This window comes from Camelus ferus, chromosome 24, assembly GCF_009834535.1.
Source record: "Camelus ferus isolate YT-003-E chromosome 24, BCGSAC_Cfer_1.0, whole genome shotgun sequence".
Taxonomy (NCBI): Eukaryota; Metazoa; Chordata; class Mammalia; order Artiodactyla; family Camelidae; genus Camelus; species Camelus ferus.
Window position 1 is genome coordinate 17,569,026 of NC_045719.1, and position 16,377 is coordinate 17,585,402.

The following is a 16,377-nucleotide window of genomic DNA, read 5'->3' on the forward strand; positions in this document are numbered from 1 at the left end:
TTTTGTTATATAATAGTTTATTGGAGTATTTTGAGTACTATCTTTTTTGTATTAAATGTTTTTAATTGGTTATTTTTATAATATAAACATTCCCCATTTTTGTGTATCAGTGTTTTACCCAATACTTTTTCTGAATTCCTGTTAGTTTCATTAGTTGGTCTGAAGATTTTCTTGCATGTTCTATGTAAATAGGCATATCGACTTTAAGGATGATCGTTTCATATCTTCCTTTCCAAGTATTATTTCTCTCTCTCTCTTTTTTTCTCTTCTTACTGCATGGAGCAATGATGGAGGATATCCTTTTTTTGTTACTGATTTGAATAGGATGCTCCTAAAGTTTCAATAATAAGAATGATATTTACTAAAGGTTTTTTATTTGTTTTACCAGGCTAAAGCAGTTCTTTTCTTACTTAGCCAAAAGGTTTATCGTGACTAATAGTTCTCACTAAGTGCTTTTTCTGTATCTTTTAGCTGTGTTTTCCCCCTTTAATCTACCAGGGTAATGTCTTACATCAGTAGATTGTCTGGTACTGAGCTATCCTTGCTTTCTTGGGGAAAAGAAAAATGGTATTTGGCAATTTTTGGATACATTGATGGATTTAGTCTGCTAATTTCTATTAGTATTTTTATACCTATTTATATTAGTGAGATTGAGATGCTACCTTCTTTCATTGTACTTTTCTTAAGTTTGGATACCCAGGCTATTAACATACAAAAAGAGTTGAATGGATTACTCCTCTTTCTATTCTCTGAAGCATAAAAATATATATCATGACTAAATAGGGTTTATCCCAGAACATAAGGAATGAGAGAGAGAAAGAAAGCAAATAGCCAAATATCTTACACTTCAGATTAGCAGCATGTTGTGAGGTGGTGTGGGGACCCCCACATGTGTCAGATGTTCTGCTCACTTGTAGGGACATCCAGCACCGTGGGTAGACTAAGAGCATCCTTTGGCAATGTATGGCAGGACAAATTTTTGGCCCTAAATAATAAACATTAAAACAAGACTTTATAATTGTTTCATGTATGTGACGTGTCGCTCCCAAAGTTTTCAGGTATCTTGAGTCCAGAGATCGGAGTCTTTTATTTTTCTGTATCTCTGAGCTGAGCACAGGGCTTAGAACATATGGAATGAACTCAGTCCCCGTGAACTTTGTTGGGGGCCCCTTGAGTTCAATCCATATGGGGCCCCAGATTTTGTTGCCTTAACAAGAGGCCTGGGATGAACTTTATAAGCCATCTGAGGGCCATATTTATGATTTTGTGTGATTTATGCCAGAGGCTGGCTGCCCAGGGGTGGCTTTCCATCAGGCACTTGTCCACGTGCGGTGCTCCCCCCACCCTGCTGTGGTTACTTCCTCGTACCTGATGCCCCAGGACTCGCCTTACTGTTCCCCCCTGCGGGTGCGCACCTGGTGCAGTCCCATTCTTCCACACACAGCCTCTTGACATGGCAGCATCTATAATCACTCAGCACGGCACATCCCCTCTGTAAACTTCTGGAGCATTCTGGATTCACACCTCTTCTGGCCTTCCCCACACAGGGGCAGGAGTGTGGAACTGGCCGTGCTTGTGTAAGACGTGGACAAGCAGGGGACTGAGTTGATGAAATACCTGTCACACCAGTTGTGGCTTCTCTGTCTTTGCAGCTTGTCGTGACTGGGTGGGTCCGGGTAGCAATCATGGCCTGAAGCTCGTGAGTGGGAATGGCTGCACCGGCCTGCTGAGCTCTGCTGTGCTGTGTGGTGCAGCAGGACCAGGGGGAGCAGGGACACGGGTGTGCACGACGTGTGCTTGCTGAGGGACAGGTTGGGTCACGCTGGTGACGGTGAGAGGGCTGGAGGACACGGGGGGGCCACACAGGAGGAGTCCACAGAGTAGGGGCCTCCACAGATTCTACTCAGCTGTCGTGGCTTCATGCCTTTCCCTCTACTTTTAATGACTCATGCAGGATGAGAAGGAGTGCAGGGGGCAGAGGCTTCAGCAGCGCCAGCCTTTATCAGTGGTCTTCCCCTCTTCAGTGGCCTTGGATAGGTTGCCTTCAGCTTCTGCTGCATATCTTATTCTGTTTTATTTAAAGAATGAATACCGCTCTGGCTGAGTACTGGGTACATGAGTGTTTATTATTCTTTAGACCATTATGTACATACATTATACACTACTTTGCATGTTGTTACTGCAAAATAACAATTTTTTAGAAAAGGATAGCTTCCCAACCCTGCTGAGATAGTAACAGATTTTTGTTGTTGTTGTTGTTGTTTTGGGTTGGTTTTTTTTAGTGATAATGATGATTGATGCAGGAGTCCAATTTGATGTTGGTGCCTAGGGGCTACTGAGAACTGACACTCTGCTGACCTCTTTACAGAGCGAGCCTTCATGCTTGCCTGTTTCTAAAGGCTTAAGGTAGCGTAGGCTGCAATGAGGTCAGGCTGTGGAGCCATCAGAGGTAGAGAAATCTTTCAAAGGAATTTAGCCTCCCAGGGATTATGGTTGTGACCGCCCCAGTGCAGGGTCCTCCACAAGAAGGCTACTCAGTGCACACGCTGTTGGTGGTACCAATAATGAGGAAGAGAGGAATTTATTGATATTGAATGGAAACATCATTCATTTTATTGTATCCTCTTTTGGACAAAGTCTATGGACAGGAGGGTGGTCAGCTCAGAAGACAGCAAAGAGAAATCCAAAGAATGGGGACTTGGGCTGCCAGCCTGTTGGGCAAGGGACATTTGTAATTTGTCTGTTTCCTGAGGCAGCCATGTCCTTATGATGGAGATGGATGTATGAGATTAGCTTACTCTGATGTCATTAAATATTTGAGTCTTAACATTATTTCCCCATGTTCTGTCTCTTGTTTACCCTACCACCTTCTCTACCTATGAGAGAAAATTTACTCATCTTATGGAAATTCTAGTCTGCTAGACATTTGTACTTCTGATTATGAAGAAATAAATTGTCAAAATAGTCAACAAATTGAAAAAAACCCCACATGCATACATGTATGTATTTATGTTTCTGTGAGTTTGGAAAAAAAAAATTATGATAAAGAGAATCTCTGTGTTATCAAGAGAGTTCCCAGACCTGGCCACTTATTTGATTTAACCAATTTCCAGGGTCATTAAAATTCTTGTATATTTCAAGATAATGGACTTTTTTGGACATACTCCTTCTCTTTGCACTATGGTAATTTTGTCTCTAAACTTCGTTCATCAGGGATGGAGCCTATAGAGGTGCCTCTTGAGGAAAACAGCGAACGGGCTCAGATTTGCCAAAGCAAGGTCTGTGCGGACAGGTGAGGCTGCAGCGGGTGAAATCCTCGGGTCCGCCTGCAGGGTGGCTCAGAGCCGGGAAGGAGCAACGCCCTGTGCGGCTGACCAGTCCTCCGCTGCTCCCTCTGTCCAGCCTGCTGCCGCTTCCCCCCTCGCACACCCACCATGGGGCTCTTTGCCATTCTTCAAACCTCCCAAGCTCCACCTCAGGACTTTGCCCTTGCTGGGCCCTCTCCCTAGAATGCTCTTCCCCTGTCTTACCGCAGCAGGGCTCATCCGGCACCTCCATCAGGTCTCTGCTGAAAAGCCTCCTTCTCAGAGCCGCCGCCTAACTTCCCGCAGAAACCAGCTCCTCCCTCTCTGCTTGCTTTGCTGTATTCGTCTCATTAATGTTTCCCCCAGCGTTTATCTTCAGTCTCTCCTACTAGAATGCTGACCTCCAGAGACCAGGACTCTGTCTGTGTTGCTCCCTGCAGAGCCTGGAACAGTGTGGTGTGGAGCGGGGTGGGGTGAGGCGGGGGACAGCTTGCACAAGCCCCAGATCTCAGGCCTTCCCGTGTCATGGAAATCTCTCTGCAGCTTCCTGAGCACACCTGTCATGTTAGGTTTCCATCTTGCTCGGGGCTTGATGTTTTACATTATATTTATTATATTGTAGTATCTAACTTTTTGCTATTTTGATTATTTAAAGAAATACTATATAACATTCACCCTCCTTCCTTTTTTTTTTTTCAACCAGGGTGAATACTTACGATTGTGGAGAAAAAATTTCAAGCTGGTTGTCTAAGTTTTTTGGCCGTCCATGTCACTTGATCAAGCAAAGTTCAGACTTTCAAAGAAGCGCGAGGAGGAAACATGGCAAAGGTATCGCATTTTGAATTGCTTCTTAGGGGACGGGAACTTGGGCTGACATCTTGCAGACATCAAAACCAGCCCACAAAATGGACTGACAGGGCAGCTTGCTCACGCACAGAAAGTGGGGGTGGTCTGCCTTTGGCAGAAAGGTGCTGCAGTGGCCCCCAGGCCAGCAGGACCCACGTGGGGTCTCCAGGATGACCCCGTGGAGGCCGAAGTGAGCTTGCAGCCAGTGGCTTTGCCTCTGCTCAGGCTCTCTGCCTCCGCCCTGCCTGTTTAGAAGCGCAGTTTAGTTTTGTTACTTAAAAACACCGGTAGCTTGCTATGTCCTAAGAAAACCTGGGTTTCTAGTCTTGGCTCCAACACCACGGGGTTGTGAGACTTTGGCAAGTCCTTGGGCCTTGTGGTTCTTAACTTCTGTAGACCTTGACTACGTAGACTTAAGAGTCTTGATGGTTTTTCCCTCCCTAAGCTGTTGTTAGGATGAAACGAGACAGCCGGGAAGGAAGCACTGTGAGCTAACAGTGCCATATGGGAAGAAGAGTGTGTTTTCAGGTGTCTGCTCAAAGGTCGCCTTTTTGGGGGAGCGTTGCTTGAATGCCCTCCTTAGAACCAGACCCCTCCCTGAGCCTCCCCAGCTCACTCCCTCTTTTATTTTTTCCTGGGGCACTTGTCACATCCTATAGACATGCATTTAACTCAGTTGTTCTGCTTATGTTCTGCTTGACCATAAGCTCTGTGCGGGGTTTTTCTCTGCTTCATTCAGTGCTGCATCCCCAGTGCTTGGAACAGATCTGGCACATAGTAGTTGCTCAATAAATACTACATGACTAAGTGAACGACTGGATAGTTGCTACGCTACTGGTTTGTGCAGGAATGACCTGGCTTAGTGATTGGCTCCCAGAGAGACTGGCTTGTAAATCTGTACCTGGAGTGAGCCATGGAGGGCTTCAGGGAAGAGGTGAGTTTGGAGTTGCCTCTTAACAGGAAAGCAGGAGTTTTCCAGTCAGAGAGACGTAAGAGGCTTTCTCAGGAGCAGCATGGCAGGGCTTGGCATTTCCTGGGCTCAGAGACGGGTTTAGGAGGGTCAGATGTGGGTGGGGGAGTTGGGGGGCAGAGCTAGGGAGAAAGGAGGTGCTACTGTGGAGTCAGTAAGCATTTTCTGGTAGTTGTGGGGGCTCATTCTATGCTGGGGAGTTTCATGACGCTGCTTGCATTAGGAAGACACCCCTGGCAAGGTGTGGAGGCTGGATAGAGAGGGAGACGAAGGATGCCAAGGGGCCAGGAGGCGGCGGCAGTGACTGTCCTGGTGGGAGGTGGGGGCCTGGGTAGGCAAAGGTGGGAGCAGAGCGAATCTGTCGCCTGCTCGATGCAGGATCAGGGAGTGCCAGCTTGTGAATGTTTTACATGAGGATACCATTTATGTTGGCGAGGTCTCTTATGGAACTGTTACCAGTCTTTGAATGTTTTTTGTTGGTACACCTTGGAATAATTTTTTTGAAGCTACACTACCTCGTACATTTCTACACCATCATCTATATTTTTAAAAAACAGTTAAAATAGTTGCAAAGGATGTGATTTCCAGTATATTGTAAACATACAGGCTTACCTTGGAGATATTGTGGGTTCGGTTCCAGACCACTGCAATAAAGCAAGTCACACGAATTTTTTGGCTTCCCAGGGCATATAAAAGTTATGTTTACACTTTTACTATTAAGCGTGCTGTAGCGTTATGTCTACAAATCAGTGTATATGAGCAAATTATTTTTTAATGCACAGAAATATTTCTTTCCTTTTCTTTCTTTAACTTGTACTTCCATTCCACTTCCTTGATGGAATTTTATCTTTGTGTTATATATTTTATGCTTGAAAAATCTTTCCTTGACCACCCTATTATATTTACCGGAAACTAAAATGATACGTAAGATGAAATGTATAACATTTTTTAAAGTTTACTGGGATCGTTGAGTCTTGGTGTTAGGAAGTTTTTTCTATGTTGAGGTCTTATAATTTTGAACAATATACAATGGATCAAAGCAAGAAAATTTATAAATTCTGAAAAATAGTTATTAAACATAAAGAGAAAAGTTGTTGAAAATGAATCTCTTAATAAGATGGTTAGCCTCCCGCTGTTAATTCCCGTGTCCGTAAATGACTGTCACCTAAGTCAGAATAGCTGGTGTTCAGCACTGGCTTTCTTCTGAAAAATTTTTAGTCAGTTAAAGAGCTGGGGCTGAAGGGGTTTGGTTAACACACTGCCACTCAAACCTTTCTTCTGAGGCACAGAGATCTAACATTAAGATGACTTTAATCATCTGTCACTTGACAACTTAATTAGTTCCGGCATTTTTGTGAACAGCAGAGAATTGTAACCCACCTGACCTACAGGAGAATGATTCATCCACGCTTTAGAGACTTCCATTTTCTCAGCACAGGCCCCAGGGTTTTGAATGGGGCTTTTGTTTTCCACCCTGGAGATTTTCAGTCCCCGGGGGCCCCGTGCCCTAGGAGAGGTGCAGCCTTTGCCCTGTGAAGGGTGAGCAAGGGCCTTTGTGAGGGGCCTGGGATTGTACCTCCTTCTCCGACAGGGCCGTGTTAGCAAAGAAGACATGGAAGTGGAGGATCCAGAAAGCGATTCTCCTGGAAGTCTCCAGTCTCAGGTACTCCCACGTCCACAGACCTGCTCTGGAGCCAGCTCACTTGGTTGGGGTCCAGACAACCCTTTTTATCAATGTCTTGTGGCGTGCACAACAAATGGAAGATGGAACCTGGATGACAGGCCGCCCTGGTTCTGGACGGCCTGGATATTTTTTTACTCTTTTTTCCCCCCTCCTTTCAGTAGTTTAAAAACTTGTATTATTTATTTCCAAAGTCAACATTACACACTCGCCCAATGGCAAAACCCAGATTTTCTCTGACTAGATTCCCTGACCAGATTCAGCAGATCTTCCTGGGCCCATGACCTTCTAAGTGTTGCTTCCAGCTCTCCTTTGCTGGAACAATTTAACTTCAGCATTTTATTATTTCTTTCCAGATTATTAACAGAATATTCTAGGAGCTCATTTTCTTTCTGTTTTTGAGAAGCTTGAGCCATGCTGAGAACAGTTTTATTATTACCAGGGCACCATTTTTTTCCCTTATAAAAATAGTCTCTACTTTTAAAAAATGCAAGACAATGGAAGCACAATTCATTTGCATTCCAAGCAAGCAACTCTTCTTTTCAAGTTTATTTTATTTTAATTTTTAAATTTAGGGATAATTGATGTGCAACATTATATTAATTTCAGGCATGCAACATACAAATTTGATATTTGTATATATCACAAAATTATCATCACAATCAATCTAGTTAATATCCGTCATCACACAGTTACAGATTTTTTTTTTCTTATGATGAGAACTTTCAAGATTTACTCTCTTAGCAACTTTCACATTTGCAGTACAGTATTATTAACTATAGTCACCACACTATACATTACATCCCCCAAACTTATTTATTTTATAACTGGAAGTTTGTACCTTTTGACCCCCGTCACCCGTTTCGCTCTCCCCCACCCCCTGCATCAGGCAAACACCAACCTGTTCTCTGTATCTATGAGCTTGTTTTGTTTTGTTATGTTTTACTTTGTTTGTTTGCTTTGGCTTTTTTTAGTTTCCACATGTAAGTGAGATCATACAATATTTGTCTTTCTCTGACTTTTCACTTAGCATAATGCCCTCAAGATTTATCCATGTTACTGCAAATGGTCAGATTTCATTTTTATGGCTGAATAATATTCCATTGTGTGGTGTGTATGTGTGTGTGTGTGTGTGTGTGTGTAACCATGTTTTCCTTATCCATTCATCCGCCAATGGGCACTTAGGTTGTTTCCTTATCTGGCAACTCTTATTTTGACTGCTCCATCACTTTTAGATCAACCTGCTTGTACAACAGCCGCCCTTTCTCTGGTGAATGAGGCCCAGTATCTGCTGGTAAACAGATCCAGTGTTTTGGAACTTCAGCAGCAATTAAGCACCAGGTAAGATCCCTTTACTATTTGCTGTTTACCTTGGGAAGAGCAGACAGGTGTAACCGCTTGCCCCTGGCAGTGAGCTGGTCACTTGTCTGGGGAGGAAAGCTCTGAGAATCGTGAGTCCAGACCCTTCATTGAGAAACTGAGGCCCAGAGATGTCCCCAGACTTTTTAGACGTTTCCCTTACTCTTTTAGAGGGTTCTCCTTTATCTTTCAGTGTCCTTCTTCATGCCCTCAAGATGTTTAATGGAGAATCCCAATCCTCATTTTTTAATCATTCTAATTCTTAACACTTACTTTAGTAGAACTGCCATCAATTTGACCCAGTTGCATTGCCCAGCCTCCCACTGTCCCCTGCCCCTAGGACCTTTGCCTTACTTCCACAGTCACTGAGGGAAGAGTGGCTATGAAAGCTGTTAAAAGTTGTAATTGTAGATATTATTTGTCTGTATCATCAGACAGAGCTAGCACCCTGCCTGCTCACTCCCACCAGTTCTTTCTCAAGGGCTCTGGAAGGGTCAGCGCTAAGAGTCTTTGTTGGTCTAAGTCTCCTCATTGTTCTTCAGAGGAAGTTGAAGTCCCAAGGTCATCAGACAATTGGGGAGAAAGATCACCCAGCTCTTGAGTAAGGGTTGGGACCAGCCGATCACTCGTGGTCCACACCTGTCAGCACCGTGACTGTGACTCCCGTGACACTCACATGCCTTGTGGTCCTGGGCACGTGTGTGCACACACACAGACGTACAAATATAGTTCAATAAAAACAACAAAGATGGACCATTTGTAGTAATTCCTGTCTACAGTCATCGGCAAAAACATACAACAGTGTTCTCTTGCTGAGGTCCAGCTGCCCTCTCTGGGAGCAGAAGTGTGATGCAGCTGCCCGGTCCTTGGGGGTTCACTGAGTTTTCCCGGCACTGAGTGACCCTCTCCCTGGGGAGATCAAGTCTGCCGTTTTCTGGGATTCTTGGTGTGGAAAGACAGGAGGTGGGGACAGGCTTGCTGCAACCTGGTTCCTATCAGTTGGTTTAGCGTAGGGTTGACAAGCAGTGGGTAGGAAGAACAGGTGGTCAAGCGTAAGAGAAACAGCCTTGGCTGGCCCATGGTTCTATTTTCAGTTTGATGATGCGATCGTGTACATCTGACCACGAAAACTTTGGGACGTAAAACTCTCCCTTGTACAAAGCATAGAGGGAGGGTTTTAAACCTGGAGGGTAAATCGAGAATCAAAGGATCTCAGGACTGGAAAGTGCTAACCCTCTCATTTCCGGTGTGGACCCTGCAGCCATTATGGATCATGGGAGTTGCACATAATTAGTAGCAAAGCTAGACTTTGTTACCCTGGTCCCTGGCTTTTCATACTCTGTTCACAGTTTGGAAGGGGATTGGGATATGGCCATGGGACCCTTTACTCTCCCCTAGAGCCTTTTTCTGCAGGGCAAATTCCAGTCATGCTCGAGGATTCCCCCCAATTTAACATTTTTTTACTTACAGTATAACAAAGTGCAAAAATCATGAGTACAGAGTTCAGCAAATGTTTACAGATGTGCACACCCATGTAACCCCCACCTGGTTGGAGCAGAGAGCGTTTCCGGTCCCCACAGCCCTTCCTCATAGCCCCTCCTAGTCAGCCGCTCTGAAGGTCACCACTGTCACGGCCTCTCACCATTGACAGTTTCACCTTTCCGTAAACTAAATTTAATGGGGTCATACCGGGTGCTCTTCTCTTGAAGTCTTCAGATGCTTTTTCAGTGTTGTTTTTTTTTAACCTCAGAGGAAGGAGTACATGGAGGTGCAGGGAGCCATTTCATGGTACCTCATGGTAGTAAACAAAAATGTCAACCAAGAATTACCAAAATAGCACATGCTTAGTTAAAGCTGCAAAGAAGATGGAAGTTAGAGAATACAATATTTTTTTATCAAGGTATAATTGACATGCAATGTTGTATTCTTTTCAGGTGTTCAGTGTGATTCCATATTTGTATATACTGAGAAGTGATCACAGAAATTCGGCTAACGTCTGTCACCATACATAACCACAGCATTTTTTTCTTGTGATGAGAAATTTAAGATGATTTATTTTCTTATTATTTATTATTTATCATTTATTTTCTTTTAAATATGCAATACAGTATAGTCACCATGCTGTACATTACATCCCCATGACTTGTTTATTTTATAACTGGAAGTGTGTACCTTTTGACCCCGTTTTCACCCATTTTGCCCCCCCCCCCCCCCCCCCCCCGCTGGCAACACGGATCTGTTCTCTGTAGTAAATAAATTCTCAAACCTCCCATGTATACTCTGGGTTGCTTTGTGATGTTCTAATATCCAAAAGAGTGTGAGCTCTTGGTGTTTTTTAGGTCCTTGCTAATGAAGCCTGTTTGACACTCTTTAAGCACCTTGTCCTGATTCGCCCTGTGAAGTTGGAATTTTCTCATAAGTTTATTCATAAACTCAACCCCTGTTGAAGGGTTTCCAGAGTCCTTCATCTCCTCAGCAAAGATCTGCTTCCCTTTTGCACTGCCTCTTTTGGGCCTCTCTGTGGAGGTGGGACCATATTCCAGGGGAGACCATGGAGGTCTGTCTAACAGATGTGTATCTCTTGGCCTTGCACTCATGGTGAAAGCTTGTTCTGATCATCTAGGCCTCAGGCCAGAGTACAGTTGATGAATTCAGGCATTTTGAGGGGTGGAAATGTCGAATTATTATAATAGTGTGGTTGTCCACCCCTCTCCCCTTTTCTCTTTTTGGTGTGTCTTTAGCAGTGATGAGAATGGAAAGGAAGAATTATTCCCAATGAAAGATCTCATCTCACGTTTCCGTGCCAATATTATTACCAATGGGACAAGGGCTTTCGAAGAAGAGAATTGGGATGAGGTTTCAATTGGTTCCTTGCGTTTCCAAGTAAGTTCCAGGAAGTTCTATTATCCTTCCTCAAGGGTTACCCATGGAGACTGACCTCAGTCCTAGGCTGGGATGGTTGCAGGTAGCAGGGAATCCCACCACTGCCCTTGACTCTCGGCAGGAGGGTATTGGACGTCTGCATTCTGGGTGCCCCTTGGAATGACCCATCCCTCATTCCTCCGAGGGGGGCAGCAGTTTCCCGGGAGGAAGAGAGAACGTGCCCCGCACAGGTGATGGAGGGCTCGGTGCTGCCTCCACCTGACTGCTGTGTCTCGGCTTAAACTCTGTGCCTGCAACATGTGTGCCTCTGAGATCCTTCATCCTCCTGAAGCCTGTTGGCCTTTCCCGCTCCTGGAGGAAGAGCCAAAATGCCTCATGGTCCTTTAGTGCCCTTGGCTACACCTCTTCCCCACACTCTTGCTTCCGGCCTCCTGGCAGCTGAAGGGCAGCTGGCCGTCAGAGGCAAGGCCACCAGGCTTTGGGCCCCCAAACCTGAAGTCTACAGCTGACTTCCTCACGAGGGCGGAAAAGGCCCTGCGACCTGGCCCCTGTGGCCCCTCCTATCTCCCTGGACTCATCACCCCTCTCCCTCTGCCTCTGCCTGTCACATGGACCTTCTCTCTCCATTCCCTACCCAAGCCACGCTTCCTGCCTCAGCACCTGTGCCCTGGCGTCCCGTCTGCCTGGCACACTCTTCCTACGGCTCCTTCAGGGCCTCAGCTCAGAATTTACCTCCTTGTAAAGGATGCTCCTGACCGAGCACACGGTCATGCTCTGCATGGCGCCTACTTATTTCTTCAGAGCAAACCAGGGCGAGGACCAAGTCTGCTCTGTTCCCTGCTGTTCCTCTAGAGCCTGGAACAGTCCTGACCCAGAGTCAGTGCTCCACAGCCGTGGACAGAACGAATGGACAGGAAAGCTAAGGAATGGCTGGGGAATGGAAGGACGGGTCATCTGCACAGAATGTGCCCAGCTCTCCAGCGGGCGATGAAATGATTGTAATAATAGCAGTTATTAGCCGTTTGTACCAACCAGCGATAATGGGGCTACAGCACTCAAAAGGGACACCACTCACTCTAACATCCAGAAAAACAGTAAACAATAATTTCATATTTAATGAAGGATTTCAGAGGTCTGGGGTTGCGGGTAGGGATAAATTGCGTGGCACACATACAAAATGTCCCAAAGATCTTTTGTATCCACCTGAGCTCTCCAAACTTCCTCTTATCCTGGAAGCTGTTCTGCCTTGCAAAACAATGTCTCTTCTCTCCCACAGACCTCTCTCTGGCAGAAGCCTTCCTCCTCCCTCCATCCTGACCTACTCTTCTCTTCTTCATCTTCTATTCCTGTGTCCATGCCCTGCTTTAAAAGCACTTGCTTACATCTCCTGCCTGGTACAGAGTAGGCACTAAATACATGACAGATGGAGAGAGAGGAGGGGAGAAATAAAGGAAGAAAAAAAGGAAAAGGAGAGAAAAACTGCAAATAAACTAGCATCACTGTTGAAAAGTTACTTTGCAACAGGTAAGTTGTCCTGTACCTGGGGACATGGATACAAGAAAGACTGTTTTAAAAACCTTTCTGAGATGCTTTGCTTTCTTTGGATCATAATTCTTAATAAACATCAATTAATGAAAGTTAAAATATGCATGTCTTCTGACCCAATAATTCCACTGGTACAAAACTATCCCATTAAAAAACACCCTTACAAGTTATGCGAGGGCATATTACAAAATTACTTACTACAATACTTTATAAATATGAAAATTTGGAAAACATGCTGAATGTCCATAAAAGGGAGGTTAATTAAATAAATCATACTCCAATGTTGTCCTGTGCAGGCATTAAAAAGTATAAGCTGTAGTTAACATTATGCCTTTCAAAAAGTAAATGCTTAAGAGATATTTGTTCAGGGGAGGGTAGAGCTCAGTGGTAGATTGTGTCCTTAGCATGCACAAGGTCCTGGGTTCAATCCCCAGTACCTCCATTAAAAAATAAATAAATAAATAAACAAACAAACAAACAAACAAACCTAGCTACCCCTCCACCCCCCCAAAAAAAGAGAAAAAACAAGGATAAAATACTGGACTTAAAAAAAAAAGAGCTGTTTGTTGATAATAATACTCAGTGCTGAAGCAGTTGCAGTGCACAAAGATCTAGCACATGTCTTTGGGAAAGCACTTTTTCACTGGGTATTCTCAAGTCATAAAAGCATTTATGTTGGCTTTATAATCTCATCATGGGAGATTTAGCCTAAGACATTGTTCAAGCAGGAGAGTTATGTGAATTAAGATCTTTATAACAGCAAAGCATTAGAAACTGTGCACATGGCTCCAGTCAGAAGAGCTAAGTGCATCAACCCACGGGAATGCCAGGCCATGGTGAAACCTGCAAAATTCCGGGATGAGGTAGCTCTCCGAGAACGAACATGGAAGGATGTCCACTATGTACTGTGATATCAGATCTCAGCCCCCGTGTGTTAGCATGTGCGGTTGTGTGAGTTACGTGCCATAGTCTGGAGTGATCTGTGACCACCACAGCAGCACACGGTCTGTGGCTGTTCATCTCTTCCCAGCGTGTCCTCCCATCAGTTCCTTCCTTCCCTGGAGGATGCCCAACCTTCCCTGATAACCACCTGAGTGTCACAACCACCCTCCTTTGTCTACAGAGCCCTGATGCAGTAGCCTTTCAGCTGATAAACAAATGCAGGTGATTCCCTAGCAGGCCCTGTGAAGAGGCGCCCCTTCCTGGCTCCTTGCAGTTTGAGCATTTCTCTGTGAGTCTGAAATGGACCAGGGGACGGCCGTTTACAACAGCTCCTCCTGGAGCCAGATTCCTCCCTGCAGAGTGTGGCAGGCTGGTCACTTTCATGACAATGCTGTCTTTTCCCTTCTCTCCTCCCAGGTTTTGGGGCCTTGTCACAGATGCCAGATGATATGCATCGATCAGCAAACGGGGCAACGAAACAAAGATATTTTCCAAAAGCTTTCTGAGAGGCAGGAGAGACAGGTAAGCGTAATTGTGAAATACAACACTCCATTTTAAGATCCCGATGTGTGATCCACACCAGAACTAATCCTTAATAGTACTGAGTCATTTTTAGAAGTGGGAGACCATTCTAAGGCTGATGGGCCACCATCAAGGTTCAGACCTCGTCCACGGCACTGCCTTATTTTTCCTTTCCATTCATTTCCTCACTTTAAAGAATTCCATGTATTTTTGATACTTTCAAATCTTGTTGAAGAGATAAGGACTATAAATAAGAAATAAGTAAAGAATTAAAGTAATTCTATTGTCTTGATCATTATTTTCTTTGCCACAGAAATCTCATGAAGAGTAAAAAAACTCCTTATGGTGAATAGGTTAATCGCATAGAAAGATTCAATAAATTTCACTGTACTAAGTGTGTCAGTCATCTTCTCGCAGGTTAAAATGACCCAGTGTTGCTCTCGTGGATTCCAAGTGATAAAAGTTGAACCAGGAAGATTCTTTAATTTCTGGGCTTGCACTTTCTGTCAGGACTTTTTGTTTGCAAAGAATTCCAGTAAAGCCAAGTAAGCAGTCCGACTGCATGGAACAATTCTTGAACATTAACTGAAATGATGCAAGCATTTCACCTCTTTCCAGTAATAAACCAGCAAGTTAACTCACGGGGAAACGTTCTGCATTGTACCCTGTGTTTCTCCAAAACCACAGTTTTGTTTCACAGTATTTGATTGACACAACTCTCCTTACAGATAGAGGACAGGGGGTCTGCAGAGCTGTTGCACTTGAGTGTTATACTAACATATCTGTCTGCTCAGCGGCAGCAGGCAGCTATGTCAACTGGGGGTATGGGGACCTTGAGCCTGCCCCTTGCAGGTTGCCAGGAAGGGGATGGGTGGACACAAATATTATAGTACATGGATGTGGTATTTCTCAACATCACTATAATTTTTGTGCACAGATCTTTTTTTAAAATTTGGAAACAACTTAAGATTTACAGCAAAATTGCAAAGAGAGTACAGAGAGTTCCTGTGTAGTCTTCACCTACATGTGCACAAATCTTAAGGAATTAATTTGGCCCCAGCCCCCAGCCTGGGGGCTGGAACACGGTGGTGACCAACCCATGCTAGCACAGGAATGAACAGATCTGGGAACATGTCACATCCTCCAAAGTCTTCCTGCTGGCTCACTTGCATTGATGACAAACCTTGAGTAGACTCAGACAGTTCTTCACTTTGGACCTTCCATCTTTATTGTGGAGAACTTGGAGAGCTTAGTTCACATTACACATGCTCACAGGAAATGCTGAATGTCCCCCGTATTTTCACAAAATGGCTTTTACATCAGGGACCAGAGCAGACATCAGCCCGGCAGTGGTTGGAGGCCCAGAGCAGGAAGAAGGCCTCCTGTGGGAAACTCGGGGTGTCCAGGAAGGGGGAAAAAGAAAAGGTCCAGCAGTAAAGAGGTGGGGGGTGACTACGGGGAGGAGCATCTTGGGAGGAGAATCTAATGGCGTCTAGGATATCACGATGCTCCCTGTTTCCCAGTACCTTCTTCGACACGACAGGTAGGACTTACCAACTCCCAGTACATATTGTTAAAGAGCTGACTTAATTGTAGTGGAACAGTATTATTTACAAAATTATTGGAACTCCTAAAATATTCTAACTTTTTGTTGTTGCTGCTGTTTTGTTCACAGGTGAACTTTGGAGTGTACCTGATGCACACGGCTTTGGATTCGTCTTCTCCGTGTTACCTGTCTGTAGGATCTCAGGTGCTCCCTATGTTGAAAGAAAACACAGAACACGATGATTTATCTGCTTCTGAGAAACATCAGGATGTTATCTCCTAAAATTTGTTTTCAACATAGATTAAAATTTCTCTTTTACAACCATCTCCACTCTTTTCTTCCCTCCAGTTTTATTGAGATATAATTGACACACAGCACCGTGTAAGTTTAAGATGTACCGCTTAAAGATTTGACTTACATATGTCACAAAATGACGACCACAGTAAATTCAGGGAACATTCATCATCTCATATAGACACAACATTAACGAAACAGAAAAAAAATGTTTTCCTTGTGATGAGTACACTTAGGATTTACTCTCTTGACAACTTTCATATATAATGTTCAGCAGTATGAATTATATATTTCATGTTGTATGTTATATCTCTAGTACTAATTTATCTTATAAATAGAAATGTGTACCTTTTTTTTTACACTTGGTCTTAGCGAAAAGGTCGAGAAGCGATTGAAATTTGTACCTTTTTTAATTGAAGTATACCTGATTTACCACCTTGTGTTAGATTCAGATGCACAGCAAAGTGATTCAATTATACATGTA

At 44.2% G+C, this 16,377-nt stretch overlaps 1 protein-coding gene across 5 annotated transcripts in view; it reads left to right on the forward strand.

Annotated features, from left to right (window-relative positions):
* Window positions 1–15,929, forward strand: part of MOCOS (molybdenum cofactor sulfurase) — a 46,611-nt gene extending 30,682 nt beyond the window's left edge. The window contains exons 10-15 of one of the 5 annotated variants that reach the window (XR_004314927.1): window positions 3,214–3,292; window positions 4,009–4,133; window positions 8,038–8,143; window positions 10,903–11,044; window positions 12,321–12,568; window positions 13,949–14,053. Coding sequence is in view for 4 of the 5 variants with exons in the window: in XM_032467252.1 (XP_032323143.1) it covers window positions 3,214–3,292; window positions 4,009–4,133; window positions 8,038–8,143; window positions 10,903–11,044; window positions 13,949–14,053; window positions 15,729–15,881 (710 nt within the window). In the remaining variant the exon portion in view is untranslated. Of the gene's footprint in view, window positions 1–3,213; window positions 3,293–4,008; window positions 4,134–8,037; window positions 8,144–8,703; window positions 10,034–10,095; window positions 10,438–10,902; window positions 11,045–12,320; window positions 12,569–13,948; window positions 14,054–15,728 lie in introns of those variants that run through there. The other 4 variants (XM_032467252.1, XM_032467253.1, XM_032467254.1 and 1 more) reach the window with 4 other exon arrangements.
* Window positions 15,930–16,377: the final 448 nt, after the last annotated feature.